At 38.0% G+C, this 19,819-nt stretch overlaps 1 protein-coding gene across 5 annotated transcripts in view; it reads right to left on the reverse strand.

Moving 5' to 3' along the window:
• Nucleotides 1–19,819, reverse strand: part of CTNNA2 (catenin alpha 2) — a 1,472,650-nt gene that overhangs the window by 764,294 nt on the left and 688,537 nt on the right. For all 5 annotated transcript variants that reach the window (XM_054678551.2, XM_016948864.3, XM_016948863.3 and 2 more), the window contains one exon: nucleotides 17,875–18,141. In XM_054678551.2, coding sequence (XP_054534526.1) covers nucleotides 17,875–18,141 — 267 coding nt within the window. The remainder of the gene's footprint in view (nucleotides 1–17,874; nucleotides 18,142–19,819) is intronic.

Here is a 19,819-nt window from a genome sequence, read left to right on the forward strand (position 1 = left end):
CCATAAATCTTAACAGGATCAAAGAAATATTCTCTGAAGTTTCTGTATGTATACATATGGATGTAAAAATGTAAAACAAAGTTGATTTTATCTACTTAAAAATAGTTAAGGAGTGTGGGTATGGGAGAAGAGCAAACATGTATACAAATGACAAGCCAATATGATAAAATATTAACAATAGTTAATAAAGGACATACCCGTGTTCCTTATACTACTTTAATATTTGCAATATATCTGTAAACAGATTTAATTTTTCCCAAATACCATGCATATTTTTTATTAAAGAATATTCATGGAAAAAAGTTTGGAAAATAGTAAAAATAGGAAAAAATATTCACGGTCACCACAACTCAAAGAAAAATCATAAGCATTTTGACATACATATATATATATTTTCAGGTTGTTTTGTATTTTCAGTATAAATTTGTTTCCTCCTATTTACTTCAGGAAAAGTAATTTCTAAGGTATTGTAATATTTATTAAGTGTGCATTTGCCTATGTCATTTTAAGTTTATTTTGCTGATCCAGATTTTGAAAGTGATTCTGACATGTAGACTTGAGAGAATCTGAAAATAAAAACAGCATGCATCCACTGGCCAAAGGGCTGCCACACTCTGGGGGTTGGTGGCAGATAACCACGTTATCTTCTCCTCCCTAAGAGATCTACCGCTCCATCAGATCTCTACAAATGTCATCTTCTTCAAATCTGTGACAGATCTTTGTAAAAGAAAAATGTCCATGGAAAACTTATATTTGGTCAGTGATGTTTTTTATCTTAAGTACTTGTGCCAAACACAAGATTGTGTTGTTAAAATGTAGGATCTTAAAATCTTTGAAATATATATTCAAATTAATTAGTGCAAAAATTCTACACAGTGATTCAGTTCTCAAATACATAACCTGAGAAGATTAGCCATGTACTTGCTTTAAAATAAAACACGATTCTTAACTTCCATGCAAATCTGGTCAGTTTTGGTAGGCACAGAAAATATCTTAGGAAACCCTGTAGTTAAAACCTCCCAACTATAAATTCATTTGCGCCCTCATGTAATATGTATGGGCGTCTCCTGGAAGAAATGAAGCTGTAAAATGTAAAGATCTGTGCTTTTTATTTTGATATAGAAAAATGTCCAAATATCCTATGGTCTGAATGTCTGTGTGCCCTCAAAATTCATATGTTGGAATTTAATACCCAAAGTGATAGTATTAAGAGGTGTGGGCTTTGTGGGGTGACTATATCTGGAGGGATCTACCCTTATCAATGGGATTAGTGCCCTTATAAAAGAGGCTTGAGGGGCTCCCTGCCCCTTCCACCATGTGATGACACAGTAAGAAGGCATCACCTTTGAAGCACAGAGTGAGCGCTCACAAGAAACTGAGTCTGTCAACACCTATCCTGAACTCCCTAGCCTCCAAAACCATGAGCAATAAATTACCATTGTTTATAAATGACTCAGTCTAAGGTATTTTGTCACAGAAGCCCAAACAAACTAAGACAACATATTTTATATACTGTGTACTTATGAAAGATTATCTTAAAACTTTTTAAACAGATGCCAAAACTAAGAGAAGAAAGGAAAAGAAAATAATATCCAGACGATCACCAGTGTAGACCTCAGTGTCCCAAATAAGCTTAAGAAGCATGATTAAGGTTGTAGATGATAACAGCAAGAGATTTTCAAACAGATAGATGAAGAAATAATGTTTTCCTGGTCCTTTCATAGGATCTGCTAAAGTGAGGAAAGTACTAAAACTGGAAAACAAGCAGTGTCAGTTTCAAACTCCTTCACAGGACACTTGGGGAAGAGACAATCTGGTTGGGAGGGAGACAGGACCTGTCTTCAAACTGCATTTGCATAGCATGCACATTCTTAGATTGCATGATTATTTGGCAGCATCTTTTGGACAGAACATGTTTAAAATACAATAAACTGCTTCAGGCTGTGGTTCCTGGATTCATCAGGGACCACAGTCTATGTCATCTTTTCTTCCTTTATCCCTACCCGCTTTCTGCCATTCACTCCTCTTTATTCCAGGTGCTTGCTGAGCAATCTTCAGAGACCAGCAAAGCAGAAGAAATCTCATATTTAATGTGAAACTAAAAATGGCATTCACAGCATCAGAAGCTGGTTAAGCAATAAGAATTCCCAAATAGACACAATGGAGAAACTTACATTCTTAGTATTCACACTGGACTTGTTAGGTCTCACATTAAGAATCACTCTTGCACCAAGAGGTAATTTAATCTGTTTGGAATTTCTCCTGTCACATAGAATGGCCAGCCTCTCAAGACTGCTTTATGCTTTGGCCAGACCTTCTTTGGAGTCTGTTATGCATTAGGGTTTGGCTATAGGCAAGGGAGAGCAAATGACATTATAATATCACTAGCTACTCTCCAGTGGCATAACAACTTTTCAATCAGGAGCTTTTCCCCAGGGTTTTTCTAGGGAATAGCTTCACAGCTGAATCTGGATGAAAGATGTCTGGCCAACATGACTATTAAGATGGGTAGGAGAAGAAGAAAACTAGTATTTATGAGTGTCTACTATAGATTAGACACATATAAATGTTCATCCCACAAAACTACCACCATCTTGGAGTCAACATTATTATCTCATTTTATAGATGAAGAAACAGAGGCACAGAGGGAAGAGTTATTTGGTAAGATTCAAACACAAGCCTGTTCTCTGCCCTATGAGATGCTGTCCCACCGTTGTTTAGCATGGCCAATGTAACCAGGTCAAACCACAACCGACTATTTATGTTCTCAGTTATGTTGGGTGCCTGCTAATCATACGTGCATATGAGTAATTGTTTTTCTACAGCCTTAGCTCAATGAATTTATACAATCAGAAAAAAAGACAGTATCAGAGAACATTTGGGGAAATAAAGAATGGGACTCAATAGGTTATAGTGAAGTTTCCATAATATTCTGCTGGAAAAGAAGTTCAGGAAATACGTTGAGGAGTATGGCTGAAAAATCCAAATGGATGCTTCACGTGCAGTTGTTGCACGTGTGTGTGTGTGTTTGTGTGTAGTTTACTTCACCACTGAATCAAACTAAATCTTAGAACATTTAAGTAACTCCCTATCACATTCCCAGCACTGTAACATAGGAAGCACACGAGAAGTCCTAATCCTGGAGGGAGAAGTAAAGATTAGCAGTACTAACATAAGAAATCACACAGAAAGACTAAAGTATTAAATGTATTTAAAGATTCAAAAATCAAACATTTTAAATAAACCACATGTTGCTCTAATAAAGAGTTCACTAGATAAGTGGCCTTATTTGGGTCCGAAATTTGAAAAAGTATAACTAATAGATAAGTGACAATCAAAATTATACTTGCCATCACATGTTAGACAATTTTGAATATCATAATCAATTACATCAGTATTCATTATTATATTTGGTACTAATTTGAAATAAAGGTGAAATCAGACCTAAAGAATCTGTCAATATTCTCAAAAGCAAAAATCAGTCACACTAGGAAGAAAACAGATTCTTACATTTTTCGCTGCCTCAAGAAATAACCCAAGATTGGAAATATAATAATTTTGATTAAACCTAATAGGGGGCCAAAAAATCAAGATATAAATTGCAATTATAAAAAAAAGTACTTCAAATTTCATTCTTTTATTTGCTCAACAATTTTTAGAGATCTTTAGTGATTGAAATGCGCAAGAGAAAAGTAAATTGTTTTGGAATATTTCCTAAAGCAAGTAAAAAAATTGAAAGGTAAATGATTCTATCAGAAAATACTCCTAGATTTATAAAACCTTAGGAAAGAAAAGCTGTTTAGAAGCAATATCAGAGGTATCGATAACCTATACGAGAGGTGTCAATAACCCGGAAAGAGATTTCTGGGCAGAAAAGATGGATTCTGGAAAGTGAAGCGGTATAGCTCAGGAAGCAGTGAAGACTATGTTGTCTACGATGATGCCTAACCTGGTCCCCAAGCACCCAGCAGAACCAGCCTTGACTCACCACCCTACCTTGCACTCTTCTTCCTATAAGCTCACATGTATTGCATCTATCTTTATCACCATCCCAGAGGTAGGGATGGTTTTAAGAATTAGCTGGACTTGCATTGCATAACATTAGTGTTCAGAAGGTTGTCATAGGTAGACTAAACACTTTTTGACGGACGACTACACACTGTCCATATTTGCATCCCTTGGGTTTGAGCCCATAGTACATATATAAATTGTAGTATGTTTACAGGGATGTAAGAACCCACAGGAGTGTTTCTTAATGCTTTGTTTGGCCACCAGATGTCAGTGTAGGATAAAGAATGCTGGAACGCTCCTGCTTGTTTCCAGTTAGAAAGAATTGAAAAGGCAGTTTTGATGAGTTTAATTTGCCATTGAAAAAGAAGAAATAAATTTGGAAGGTACTCCACTGGGAGAAGATACGATGAACAGGTGAGGATTTCTGGTTCCCACTAAGCATCAGTTACTGATACTATGCCCTAAAGATGGAAAAGTTTGTCTCCACTTTTCAAAAAAGTATCAAAAAGTTTTTTTTTTCTTTTTTAAGAAGTAAAAAGAGCATGCTAAGCACATAGTAGGAGCCCAATTAAGCACAAACAGATTAACCTAAGTTAGAAAAATCCTAGACTTTGTAGAATTTTGTTTAAGAATATTCAAAATATATAATATCTGCATAAATGACTAGGGATTTAACAATCATACTGATGGGAACGGAAATGAACTAAGAGCCAAAAAAAATCAGTGCAAGAAAGTTATATTATGTAAAAAAATCAAATTTTCCAAAAAATGACTGAAATTTCTCAAGATTTCATAATTAGACCTAGAAAATGTTTGGTTTTTTAATTAGCTAAAGCTTACATGACAATACAAAACACTATTTCAATATATGGAAATAAAAAGTACAATTCTCATGACCTGTTGATTCTACTTCCTCAATATGGTTCAGATTCACCCACTTCTTCCTAATTCTACTCTATTGATATACTGCAGACATTCCTAATTTCTCACGCTTATCTGTCTCCCTACTCTGCAGCTTTGCTTCTTCAAACTCATTCTCCCCCCGGCAGCCACTGCAGCCACAGGGATCTTCAAAAACACAAGTCTGGGCCAGGAGCAGTGGCTCACGCCTGTAATCCCAGTATTTTGGGAAGCTGAGTTGGGCAGATCACTTGAGTTCAGGAGTTCAAGACCAGCCTGGACAACATGGTGAAACCATGTGTCTACTAAAAATACCAAAACTTGCTGGGTGTGGTGGTGTGCCTGTGGTCCTAGCTACTCGGGAGGCTGAGGTGGGAAGATTACTTGAGGCAGAGGTTGCAGTGAGTTGAGATCATGCCACTGCACTCCAGCCTGGGTGACAGAGGGAGACCCTGTCTCAAAAACAAAAACAAACAAAACAACAACAACAACAACAAAAACCCCACAAGTCTGACCATGCCATTTCCTTCTTTTTTTTTTTTTTTTTTTTTTTTTTTTTTGAGATGGAGTCTTGCTCTGTCGCCCAGGCTGGAGTGCAGTGGCGTGATCTCAGCTCACTGCAAGCTCTGCGTCCCGGGTTCATGCCATTCTCCTGCCTCAGCCTCCCGAGTAGCTGGGACTACAGGTGCCCGCCACCACGCCTAATTTTTTGTATTTTTAGTAGAGACGGATTTTCACCATGTTAGCCAGGATGGTCTTGATCTCCTGACCTTGTGATCCGCCCGCCTCAGCCTCCCAAAGTGCTGGGATTACAGGCGTGAGCCACCGCGCCTGGCTGCCATTTCCTTCTTTAGATCACCAGTAACTTCCTAAGGCCTTCAGCATGAAGCCCAGCCACTTGCAAGGCTGAATAGCTCTTCAGGATTGGTCTCCTATTTGCCCACTTAGACTGACTTTTCCCCATCCTCTGTACCCCAGAAATAATCACTTTATGCAGGCTTCACCCACCATACAACTGCATGCAATGATGATCTTTCTACCTGAGAAATACTCTCATTCACATTTCATCATGTTTATTCTTTCTTAGCCTTTAGATGCAGCTCATTTACCTCCTCTTCCAAGAATTATTCCACAATTTCATCTTGCCCAATTCCACCCCCTTACGCACACATAATAGGTTAAGTGGATACTATATACGTAAGCATATGCAGCAGCATTTATGCATTGCAGCGTCTATAGCTGTTTACTAAGTATTTTCTCCTTTTACATATGACACTCCCTTATTGTTCTATCTCATCTGGCACATATACACTTTGAATGAATGATCTTAGCTATCTGGTGGCTAAACCTTATCCTAAGAGACATAAAATCCAAGGCCTAGAGATGGGCTTAGTAGCCCATGCTTACACATACTTAGTTATTTGTAGAGCTTGGAGTAGTAGCCAATACCTGAATCCAAGTCCTGGACTCTTTCCAGTGTTCTTGGTTACTTCTATTGGCCATTCAGTGGGAATCACTTCTCAGACACATAGCAGAGATAATTATTATGGAGCATTAATAGAAGGGCCCTGTCATCTCAACTCTTCACCTTCATTCTAATGTAATGTAAGATATAGGAAACTTACAATCTTCATAGCCTAACATGGAGGGTTGCTAGATGTCTGTAGTCAAATGACTTTATAAAATATCGAAGTAGATAAGGCCTGGGGCAAGTTTCCCTGATAAATAAGTATATTGGTTGCCACAGCAAAAGGAAATACTAGAATTGAGAAGGGATAGAACAAGATGCTTAGTGAAAATTTTATTTTCCCAGGAGACACTTATCCTTCCCTGATGTTGAAGAAATCATAAGTCAATAAAGCATATTAAGAATCCATGAGCCAGTCAGAACTCTGGGCCATGGACCCTTAAGGGACCAGAGCTTACACAGCAGTATCTGTCTGATTCTAGGAACAATAACAATTAATTATCACAATACTCAAAAAACATAAAAAAGTGGCATTTGAAATGGAGGCACAACAGAAAAACCCTCACTTATTCGGAAGCCTTCAGTGTAGATCTCCTAGGTCTTATATTTGGGCCTCTGACTTACCTATACAGCGTTTCGTTCTCCACTGAAAATGCACTCCAACCCTGGATCTCCAAATACTAATCTTGGGTTGTGAATCCCCTCAAAGGTCCTGCAACCTCTTAATGTCCCTTAAATGGGCTGGGAACCTGAAATGACTGCTGCCATGTGAACTACTACGGCTGAACTTCATTCTTTGGCCTGGAGCTCCTTGAATATCTGTGCACCCAGAGAAGCCTACAACTGGGATAAGCTTTGGGCAGTGACCACAGAAGCATGGCCCGTGCTCCCCCAGTAGACAATTATTTTATCCTCACAGTTAGCCTATATACAATTCTTGCCAGCCAGGGATTATTTTTCCGTGCACCAGTCTGAGATGCAGATGTCGCATCACTGCTCATGTTAACATTCCAATATTTCCATCCAGTGAATACCAGATCGGAAAGAGAATTACAATTTGACCAAGAACAGAAAAAAAAAAAGCATATTTAAAGAGATGATGAAAAAGGGAAGAAAATGTAAGAAGGTAAAGGCAGGTAGGGAAAATTAGGTAAAGATAGGAAGGGGAACTTATGTAGAGTTGCTATACCAGGGTAACATTTCAGCTTAATGTGGCTGAGAATAGAATGTCTTATTCCTCAAGTGCAGATATTTAAATCTTACAAGAGATATTAGTGGTAATAGAAAGAAAGAGGAGGCATGGTCAGTATAATAATGTGCTCCCTTCCAAAGCTGAAGTATTCGAAAAGTAGAAAATAAAAGCCTATCAATTTTGTGAGTGAGTGACAGTCTCTGGAGACACTCAGGTAGAGTGCTTGAGGAGCAGGGAGGAACCGAGGTTAGCATAGAGGATTGTGGATTGTCAGGAAAAGAAAAGATAACGAAAATATGGCAATATGGTAATTTTAGCAGCCCAATGCTTTATTTTCTTTTTAGGTTGTCAGAATGGGAATACATTTTCTGTAGGTTGAGGAGATGGAACAAGTGGAGGAGAAACTGAATGAGCAAGAACAAGAGAATTACTAGTCAAACAAATTCCCAGGGCAAGTTGGGAGAAAGAAAGCAAATCACAAATAGAAAGCTAAATGTTAGAAGAAGTCAAGATAACGTGTACTGTCTGACTTAAAAGAAAACAACATTTTTAAAAGGTGAATAGCTAAAGATTATAATGTACCTTTGCAAATGGTGTCACTTTTAATTTGTTACAGCAATAGTTTGTAATATACATCTGTCCTGAGTACTAAATGTTATTCTCAGATATTAAACAAATTGATATTTTATTGGGTGAAAAACTTACTCAAACTTCCTGTGGCTTATTTTCTGGCAAAATTTATTACTGATTCTTGGTGTAATACCTTTCTAATGTAATGACAATTTAAATAATTTAACATCTTTGAGATGTTGAAGTATCTCAAAGATATTGGAAAGGAGCTTCATGAACAGTGTCAGTTGAAATTTTTTGAAAGTATCTTCATCTACAAAACAAGATTCCAAAAACAAGATATGGTATACTCTCTATTCTTTAATAAAATAAGAAAATTCTGTAGGAATTGCTTTTAACATTCCTCTCTCCCACTATTGAAAGTTTGTTTTCTGGCAGTCAAAATCAACATTATGTTTTACTTCTGAGCAGTCACTATATTTTTCTTAAATCTTTTGAATATTCCTTTGTAGATAGTTTTACTAGATTAAAATTGACCATCTCAAGCTGCCACATTTAAACAGAGGCTGAGTTTTCCACTGATTATCAATTATTTTACTTTTTACTGTTATATCATTGGAAACTCTCTTGACAGTTGCAAGTTGTTAAAATACTGCTTTTTTCCTCATTCTTTTGCTTCATAAATCACTACATCAACTATTCATGTAGATGCCAGAAAATAGGTCACCAACCACAATTATAACTACTCAGATAGAAATCAATCCTGTAATTTTAGACAAATAAATGTGAAAATACTATTTTTATCTTGTTCTCATCAACTATAAAATGTTAAGACACTTCTGCATCCAGCCTCCCATAAAACTGGGTTTGACACACTTGTGACTATTAATATGAAGTGTGTTTCAAATTCAATTTTGGGAGGGCAGGACCAAGATGGCCAACTAGAAACAGAGGCGATCAGAGGCTCCCATTGAAAAGAAACCTAATAAGCGTATGAATCCTTCACCGCAACCAAAGTATCAGGTTCTCTCATCAGAACTGACTAGGTGGCTGGCGTGATCCACGGAGAGGAAGAGCAGGGTGGTGCGGCCCACCTCAGAGCCACACGGGGCATGGGAGCCCCCACCGCCCAGCCAAGGAAGGCAGTGAGTGCGCATGCAACACAGCCGGGAAAACTGCTTTTTTCATGGAAATGTGCAACCCACGGATCGGAAGACCCCACTTGCAAACCCATGCTACAGGCACCTAGCATCCCAACCCCAGAGCTACGCAGATTCTCAGCAGCCTCTCAGCTGGAACCTGCTTAAGCCTGCCAAGCTCCCAGGGGGAGTAGTGACCAGCACCACAGCTGTGGCTGCCTGCTGTCTAAGCCATTTATGCTCCTTGGCGAGGGGCAGCAGCCAGCCCTGGGAGGTACAACTGCCTAACACACTAAGCTTCCTGGGAGGGGTAAGGGTGACATCCATTTCTATAGCTCCAGGCCATGCTTTTCCCCTGCTGGAGCCAGGGAGGCTGGACAGCTTGGTCCCAAGACTTGTCCCCCATAGCCCAACACACCGGCTGTGGCAGACTGCTGCCAGAGTGCCTCTTCAGGCCTGAGCCTGACCCATCCATCCTCATTGGGTGGGGCTTCCCTGCAGCAACTCTAATAACTCCAGCCAGAGATTCAGGGACAGAAAATGGATCTCTCTGGGCCTGAGCCCCTAGGGGGAGGGGTGGCCACAGTCTCTGTGGTATTAGAAAACACCACTAAGATACTCCATGAGAAGATCAACCCCAAGATACATAATCATCAGATTCTCCAAGGTCAAAATGAAGGAAAAAATGTTAAGGGCAGCCAGAGAGAAAGGCCAGGTCACCTACAAAGGGAAGTCCATCAGACTAACAGCAGACTCCTCAGCAGAAACTCTACAAGCCAGAAGAGCTTGGGGTCTAAAATTTAACATTCTTAAAGAAAAGAATTTTCAACCCAGAATTTCATATCCAGCCAAACTAAGCTTCATAAGCAAAGGAGAAATAAAATCCTTTACAGACAAGCAAATGCTGAGAGATTTTGTTACCACCAGGCCTGCCTTGCAAAAGCTCCTGAAAGGGGCACTAAACATGGAAAGGAAACCCAGTACCAGCCACTGCAAAAACACACCAAAATATAAAGGCCAATGACTCTATGAAGAAACTGTATCATCTAGTGTGCAAAAGAACCAAATACCATCATGATGACAGGATCAGATTCACACATAACAACACTAACTTTAAATTTAAATGGGCTAAATGGCCCAATTAAAAGACACAGACTGGCAAATTGAATGAAGAGTCAAGACCCATCAGTGTGCTGTATTCAGGAGACCCATCTCGCATGCAAAGACACACATAGGCTCAAAATAAAGGAATGGTGGAAAATTTACCAAGCAAATGGAAAGCAAAAAAAGCAGGGGTTGCAAACCTAGTCTTTGACAAAACAGACTTTAAACCTACAAGATCAAAAATGACAAGGGCATTACATAATGGTGAAGGGTACAATTCAACAAGAAAAGCTAACTATTCTAAATATATATGCACCCAATACAAGAGCACCGGATTCATAAAACAAGTTCTTAGAGACCTACAAAGAAACTAATAGGTCTCTACACACAATAATAGTGAGAGACTTTAACACCCCACTGTCAATATTAGAGAGATCAACAAGACAGAAAATTAACAAAGATATTCAGGACTGAACTCAGCTCTGGATCAAGTGTACCTAATAGACATCTACAGAACTCTGCACCCCAAATGAACAGAATATACATCCTTCTCAGTGCCACATGGCACTTATTATAAAATTGACCACATAATTGGAAGTAAAACACTCCTTGGCAAATGCAAAAGAACTGAAATCATAACAGTCTCTCAGAACACAGTGCAATCAAATGAGAACTTAGGATTAAGAAACTCACTCAAAACCATGCAATCACATGGAAATTGAACAATCTACTCCTAAGCAACTCCTGGGTAAATAATGAAATTAAGGCAGAAATCAAGACGTTCTTTGAAACCAAAGAGCAGAGATAACATACCAAAATCTCTGGGACACAGTTAAAGTAGTGTTAAGAGGAAATTTATAGCACTAAATGCCCACATCAGAGAGCTAGAAAGATCTCAAGTCGACACACTAACATCACAATTAAAAGAGCTAGAGAGGCAAGAACAAACTAATCCAATAGCTAGCAGAATATAAGAAATAACTAAGATCAGAGCAGAATTGAAGGAGACAGAGACACAAAAAACCCTCCAAAAAAATCAATGAATCCAGGAGCTAATTTTTTGAAAAAAAATAACATAATAGATAAACCACTAACTAGACCTATAAAGAAGACAAGAGAGAAGAATCAAATAGGCACAATAAAAAATTATAAAGGAGATATCACCATTGACTGCACAGAAATACAAACTACCATCAGAAAATACTAGAAACACCTTTATGCAAATCAACTAGAAAATCTAGAAGAAATGGATAAATTCCTGGACACATACAGTCTCCCAAGACTAAACCAGGAAGAAGTAAAGTTATGGAATAGACCAATAACAAGTTCTGAATTTGAGGCAGTAATTAATAGCCTACCAACCAAAAAAAGCCCAGGACCAGATGGATTCACAGGTAAATTCTACCAGAGGTACAAAGAGAAGATGGTACCCTTCCTTTTGTAACTATTCCAAACAATTGAAAAGGAAGGACTCCTCCCTAACTCATTTTATGGAGCCCGCATCATCTCGATACTGAAACTGAGAAGAGATGCAATAAAAAAAGAAAACTTCATGCCAATATCCATAAGGAACATCAAAGCAAAAATCCTCAATCAAATACTGACCAACCAAATCCAGCAGCACATAAAAAACTTACCCTCCATGACCAAGTCAGCTTCATCCCTGGGATGCAAAGCTGGTTCAACATAGGCAAATCAATAAACGTAATCCATCACATAAACAGAACCAAAGACAAAACCACATGATTATCTCAATAGATGCAGAAAAGGCCTTTGATAAAATTCAACATCCCTTCACATTAAAAACTCTCAATAAACTAAGTATTGATGGAACATACCTCAAAATAACAAGAGTTACTCATGACAAACCCACAACCAATATCATATTGAATGGGCAAAAGCTAGAAGCATTCCCTTTGGAAACCAATACACGACAAAAATGCCCTCTCTCACCACTCCTGTTCAATATAGTATTAGAAATTCTGGACAGGGCAATCAGGTAAGATAAAGAAATAAAGCGTATTCAAATAGGAAGATAGGAAGTCAAATTTTCTCTGTTTGCAGATGACATGATTGTATATCAAGAAAACCCCATCATGTCAGCCCAGAAACTCCCTAAACTGATAAGCAACTTCAGCAAAGTCTCGGGATACAAAATCAATGTGCAAAAATCACAAGCATTCCTTTACATCAATAACAGACAAGCAGAGAGCCAAATCATGAATGAACTCCCATTCACAATAGCTACAAAGATAATAAAATACCTAGGAATACAGCTAACAAGGATGTGAAGGACCTCTTCAAGGAGAACTACAAACCACTGCTCAAAGAATTAAGAGAGGACACAAAAAAATTGGAAAACATTCCATCCTCATGGATAGGAAGAATCAGCATTGTGAAAATGGCCATACTGCCCAAAGTAATTTATAGATTAAATGCTACTTCCATCAAACTACCACTGACATTCTTCACAGAATTAGAAAAAAAACTACTTTAAATTTCATATGGAATTAAAGAAGACCCTGTATAGCCAAGACAGTCCTAAGCAAAAAGAACAAAGCTAGAGGGATCATGCTACCTGACTTCAAACTATCTACAAGGCTACAGTAATCAAAACAGCATGGTACTGGTCCCAAAACAGACAGATAGACCAATGGAACAGAAGAGAGACCTCAGAAATAACACCACACATCTACAACCATCTGATCTTTGACAAATCTGACAAAAACAAGCAATGGGGAAATAATCTCCTATTCAATAAATAGTGCTGGGAAAACTGGCTAGTCATAGGCAGAAAACTAAAACTGGACCCCTTCCTTACACCTTATGCAAAAACTAACTCAAGACGTATTAAAGACTTAAATGTAAAACCCAAAACCATAAAAACCCTAGAATAAAACCTAGGCAATACCATTCAGGAAATAGGCATGGGCAAAGACTTCATGATGAAAACACCAAAAGCAACTGCAATGAAAGCCAAAATTGACAAATGGTATCTAACTAAACTAAAGAGCTTTTGCACAGCAAAAGAATCATCAGAGTGAACAGGCAATCTACGGAATGGGAGAAAATTTTTACAATCGACTCATCTGAGGAAAGTCTAATATTCAGAATTTACAAGGAACTTAAATTTACAAAAACAAACAACCGCATCCAAAAGTGGAGAAAGGATATGAACAGACACTTCTCAAAAGAAGATGTTTACATGGCCAAGAAACATGAAAAAAAGCTCAACATCACTCATCATTAGACAAATGCAAATCAAAACCACAGTGAGATACCATCTCAGGCCAGTCAGAATGGCAATTATTAAAAAGTCAAGAATAGATAGATGCCATAGATGCAATTGGTGCTAGCAAGGCTGTGGAAAAACAGGGACGCTTTTACACTGTTAGTGGGAATGTAAATTAGTTCAACCATTGTGGAAGACAGTATGGCAATTCCTTACAGATCTAGAACCAGAAATACCATTTGACCCAGCAATCCCATTATTGGGTATATACCCAAAGGAATATAAGTCTTTCTACTATAAAGCCACATCCACATGTATTTTTACTGCAGCACTATTTACAATGACAAAGTTATGGAACCAACCCAAATGCCCACCAATGATAGACTGGATAAAGAAAATGTGCTACATATACACCATGGAATACTATGCAGCCATAAGAAGGAATGACATCATGTCCTTTGCAGGGATGTGGATGAAGCTGGAAGCCATCATCCTCAGCAAACTAACACAGGAACAGAACACCAAACGCCACATGTTCTCATTCCTAAGTGGGAGTTGAACAATGAGAACACATGGACACAGGGAGGGGAACAACACACACCAGGGACTGTTGCGGGGTGGGGGCAAGGGAAGGGAACTTAGTGGATGGGTCAATAGGTGCAGCAAATCACCATGGCACATGTAAACCTAGATAACAAACCTGCACATTCTGCACATGTATCCCGGAACTTAAAGTAAAATTTTTAAAAAATAAATTTTAGGGCATACTAGCTGTGCTGTCTATGAAAATATATTTTGCATTTTTATGGTTCCTTTTACTTCAGCATTTCAAAGACGTTAAACTTATTTAAATTTTCATTATATGAGAAAGGTATTATACCAAGTATCAGTAAGAGATTTTGCCAGAAAAGTAAACCACAGGAAGTTTGAGTGAGTTTTTCACCCAATGAAATATCAATTTGTTTAATATCTGAGAATAGCATTTAGGACTCATGACAGATGTCCATGAATTCAAAATCAATTTCAAGTTAGCATGCCTAAGAAATTTAAAAAAAAAACAGTATTCATCATACAGCTATGGAAGAGAAATTTATAATTTAGTCATAAAATAAAGAGAAATGGTATATTATTTTAATGAGAAAATTTCAAGTATCATTAACTACTGTCTAGGTTTGCTGATGTCAGAAGTGATGGAAAATCTACAGCAGGTGAATCACATTATAGTCTATAAATTCAATACTAATTTACTAGCATTACTACTTTTGAGAAAGTGCTGAAATTAAATTGCATTTGTTAAATGACAATTGTTAGGGAACCACATCAAATGGAATTATTGTTTCAAAATTGCAATTCAGACAGCCTCCACATTTTGATTTTTGTTGACCTCCGAGAAGTAAAATGTTGACCATTAGATAACGCTTTATGTAATTCTCATAGCTTGAGAAACAGTACACACTTAATAAGAATATATTACCTCATTAATATACTTAGCTAATATAAAATATAATTTTTTCATTCATATATAATATACTGAGTTAATATTATAAGTAATATAATTAGTTAATATAGAAGTTTAAAGTTAATAAAATATAGTTAGTGACTTATTTACCATATTATGCTTTATATTTTAATTTTTCCAACTGTTTCAAATATATCATGTTTTATAAAAAACATGTTTGATGGTTATATTCATGTGTTAAATTTCCAAAGCCTTGTTTGTCCAGCATGAGGAGATATCACTTCAGGAAAAACAACAACAACAACAAAAAAACCTTGAACATTCAACATGTTGACATACTTTGCTAATAGATTTTCCCCACATGACCTCAAGTTTGATTTTTATGAATGAAAGCCTTTTGCACTGTTGAAGTGACGCATCGGTTGTTACATTAATTGGGGATAAAAGGTGCTTTTAATGAAAATCGTCTGGAAACAAAAGGCAGCATGGGGAAGCAGCAGTTGTCACCCTCTTGGACAGAAGGTGGCAGCAGCTGAAGTTCCTGGACTGTTTACAGGCCTTCTCTCTGTGCTTCATATTTTCACTCTTAACCAGCTCCTCACTTAGGTTTTGTTGTTTATTTTTAATTATAAAATAAATTATAACTAGAATAATGTAATTGTGTCAAAATCTGACTAAATAATCCATTCTTAACTAATTTTAATAAACACCAATTTATAAAATAATTTTGTATTTGAGATTGCCTATGATTTTTATTCTTTCATGGATGAGTCCATTTGTGTTTCAATACACACCTTTAAAATTAATGTAGCATTATAATGTTTTAATATCTGTGTGTACGACCTGCTCATTTACTTTTCCCTGAAATATGGGCTCATTCATTCTTTATTCTAGAATATAAAAAAAGACAAACAAACAAACAAAAATCCTTTATCACTCCTCTGTCAAGTTCCAAAAGAATCCTCTTAGAATTTGTATTGAGATTGCTTCAACATTATGAAAATTGATAGGATCAATAGTTCTCCTACTCAAGATCATGATATCATTTACTGACGAGTAATACTTGTCCCTCAATAAAGTAATATAATTTGACTTTTTAGGTCCTTCACATCTATATTAGACTTATTTCTAGCAGATATAAGAAATAATAAAATAAAATTAACTTTTTAAAAATTATTTGTTTTGTGAATATCTCTTTCCTCGTTATTCTACTTTATTTTACATGATGAAAATCTAGAGATTTTTGTATATTTATGTTATACAAAGTAAACATTATTTTGAACTCTCATTATTTTCTATGAATTTTCAGTTGCTCGCCGCAATTTTGTGAATAAAATTACCTATTATTAAGTCTTCATTTCTGTAGCAAGTGCTTTAAATATATTATCATATTTAATCCTCACAAAAAAAACCTTAGGAAATAATATATGGTGTGAGATACATATAACTAACTGTAAAAATATGGGAAAGAGGAGAGACCACCATGAAAATGGTAAGAACTATTTGAGTATGAACTGTTAAAATTATTCCTCAATTATATCATCCATCTCCAAGCCTTGAACAATCATTGCTTTGCTCCTGGACCTTTTTTTCCAGCTGCTAACTAGTTATTTCTTGCCAAAACTTCACATCAACATATTCAAAAGCAAGCTCATCATCTTTCTTCATGACCATTAAGTAACCTATTTTTCTTCTATGAATTCCTGTAACATTGTGTTTTATCAATTAAATGGTGTTTAGTGCATTCTACTTCCCTCATCTCCCCTGCAGGGTTATTTAACCCTGGAAAGTAGATGCTAATTATTTATAAATCTTTGTAGGCTTTCATTGATCATAAGATAAATAAATTCCAACTTCTCACAGGTCCTCTGACCCGGGGAAAGTGGGGGCTGTCATCCCGGGGTGCTGATGACATGCGTGCAACCTTCTCACTCACACTGATGCTTCACATATGGCTCAGCACAGTGAACAATCCTCCTTGCTTCTTCCCTCACCAGGACACACCTACAGAAACAGCCAGTGTAGAATGTAGGACTTTCACAGAACTAACACAGGCTCTCCCCAGAGGGTCTGTTCTAATGAAGACCAGGGTCCTATGTGGGATCATAGGGCAATGTACTTTATCACTGATTTAAAACAAAGAAATTGATGGCAGCTTTTCACGCAAGCACAACATAGAGGCAACGTACATCTAGGCTGCCCATAACATGTGCCCCTTTAATAATAAAGATGATCGTCAAATTATGAACTGTCCCTAAAATAGCCTGTAAGTTATCTCATCTACCTGGAAGGGATTGGGCACTCTTAAATACAGTTGTTTCTTTTTTTTTCCCCGAGACGGAGTTTTGCTGTTGTTGCCCAGGCTGGAGTGCAATGGCACCATCTCGGCTCACCACAACCTCCGCCTCCCGAGTTTAAGCGATTCTCCTGCCGCAGCCTCCCGAGTAGCTGGGATTACAGGCATGCGCCACCACGCCCAGCTAATTTTTTATATTTTTAGTAGAGACGGGGTTTCTCCATGTTCGAACTCATGACCTCAGGTGATCCACCCACCTCGGCCTCCCAAAGTTCTGGGATTACAGGCGTGAGCCACCGCAGCCACAGTTGTTTCTTTAAAGACAAGTGATAACGGCTTAGCCAATATATTACAGAAATGCATTATGTAGTTTATCTTACTATTAAAACCTCCAAAAGAGAAAAATCAACGTAAATTATTGTAGTGGCCCTTCATCCTCAATACATTTTTTTTTTTGTCAGCACCAGTGCCCACCCCTCTGTGTACCTCACCAGGATGCTTACGTCAAACTCATTAAGAGCCGCAGCCAGCTCGCCGATGCCCGTGTGGCCTTTGGCTTCGTCAGTGGGCGAGGTAGCTTGAGCAGCATTGGAGATGCCGGCGATGGCCTCCTGGACTTGTTTGAACACATAATCTCGGTTGGCTCTCGTAGCGGCGACATCTGGGTGGCGGAGAAATGCTTGAGAGGCCGTGTACAGCATTGTGGCATTCTTCTTCAGAGCCCCTCGGGCGGCTGCCATCTCATCCCGACAGTGAGGATCCTTCAGCTCCTGTGTGTGTAACACATGAAAGCTGTCACACATATGAAATTTGCATAGAAATATTTGCAACACAGTTTGGAGTCACAGACTCTTAGTAACACACTGAACTTCAGAAACCCTTGTGCTGTTTCTAGCTGCCAGGCCTTTGCATATACTCTTTTGTTTGTTTGTCTGTTTTATAGAGACAGCTAGGTCTCTATAGTGACCTAGGTTGGAGTACAGTGGTGTTATCAAAGCTCACTGCAGCCTCCATCTCCTGGGCCCAAGTGATCCTCCCTCTTCAACCTCTTAAGTGGCTAGAACTACAAGTGCATGCTTCCACACCAGGCTAGTTAAAAAAAAAAAAAGTTGTGGAAGTGGGGTCTGGCTATGTTGCCCAGGTGGGCCTTGAACTCCTGGCCTCAAGGGATTCTCCCACCTCTGCTTCCCAAAGTGCTGGAATGACAGCCATGAGCAACCACACCTGGCCTACTGTCCCTTCTATGTGAAATGCCTGAGCTTTCCTCCTCTGCCCTACCCTTTCACCTGACAGGGCTCCACTGACTTGGCACATCCTCCGCCCAACTTTCTAAGCTGTGTCCCCTTTCATCTGTTCCCACAAGACACTATTCCTCTCCTATCACTAACACTTCCTACTTTACTGTATTTTTTGAGCATATATTTCTCTTCTATAACGTACCTCTAATGACAGCAGGGAGCCCTAGTTTTCTTATTCAGTGGCTCTTTAGTCATTAGCAAAGTGGCTGGCCTATAAGAGGCATTCAATAAAATATTGTTGAGATAATATAAAAACCAAGCCACCAAGAAGGTAAATTGATTGCATGGGCCATACAGTTAGTTATGAACAGACAGAAAACCTGAAAATGTCAGTCTTCCGAGGCCCTACTTGCCTCCATATTCAATTACTGTTACAAATGGGAAACCAAACTTCTGATTTTTGCTCAACACATCAGTGTCCCTTAATTATCATTTTCAGAATAGGGTTCCTGCTTTGTTGTTGTTGACAGCCTCTAATGGCAGCTCATCATTAAGTTTAGAGAACAGAAAATAACAGGCCAAAGATGATTTGTTTTCCTAGTTTTGGATGACAAAATAATACCACTAGGGAGTCTCTTTATTTCCATCTTTAAAGGCTGTTGTTAAGAAAATGTTCAAATGATTTTCAGAAATGTTAAAGCAGTGTTGCTCTTTGAGAGCCATGCAGGACTGCCAGCTGTGTATCTCTGGGAGAATATTCTTCCAGCTGGAAAACATCAGTAAAGCGTATTTGAACCACTGGGCTTCTCTTCCTATTTGCTCATTTGGCACATGATAGATGAATGACCTGGTAACAAGAAATCACATCTTCTGTTTTGTTGGTCAAAACAATTCTGAGACAAACACATTATATTTGATATCTAAGATTGTCAAGAAAATTGGTAATAAATAATGAACAATTTACTGAACCATCTTTTTCCCCCTTTGCTTAAGCATTAAAAGATGGATGCTAGGTAACACAATTTCTAAATTGGGATTATCTAATTTGAGCCCCAGAGATGAAAATGGATAAACAGGTAACAAATATTTGAATGTATTCTCTACTGGGCAATGATTTGGGCACGAGAGGTAGGTTTCTCCTAAACAGTCATGAAAACCTTTATTAATGTCAGAACATCTGGTCCAGAAATTCCATTCCTGGGTATCTATA

Source organism: Pan troglodytes, chromosome 12 (genome assembly GCF_028858775.2).
Source record: "Pan troglodytes isolate AG18354 chromosome 12, NHGRI_mPanTro3-v2.0_pri, whole genome shotgun sequence".
Classification (NCBI taxonomy): domain Eukaryota; kingdom Metazoa; phylum Chordata; class Mammalia; order Primates; family Hominidae; genus Pan; species Pan troglodytes.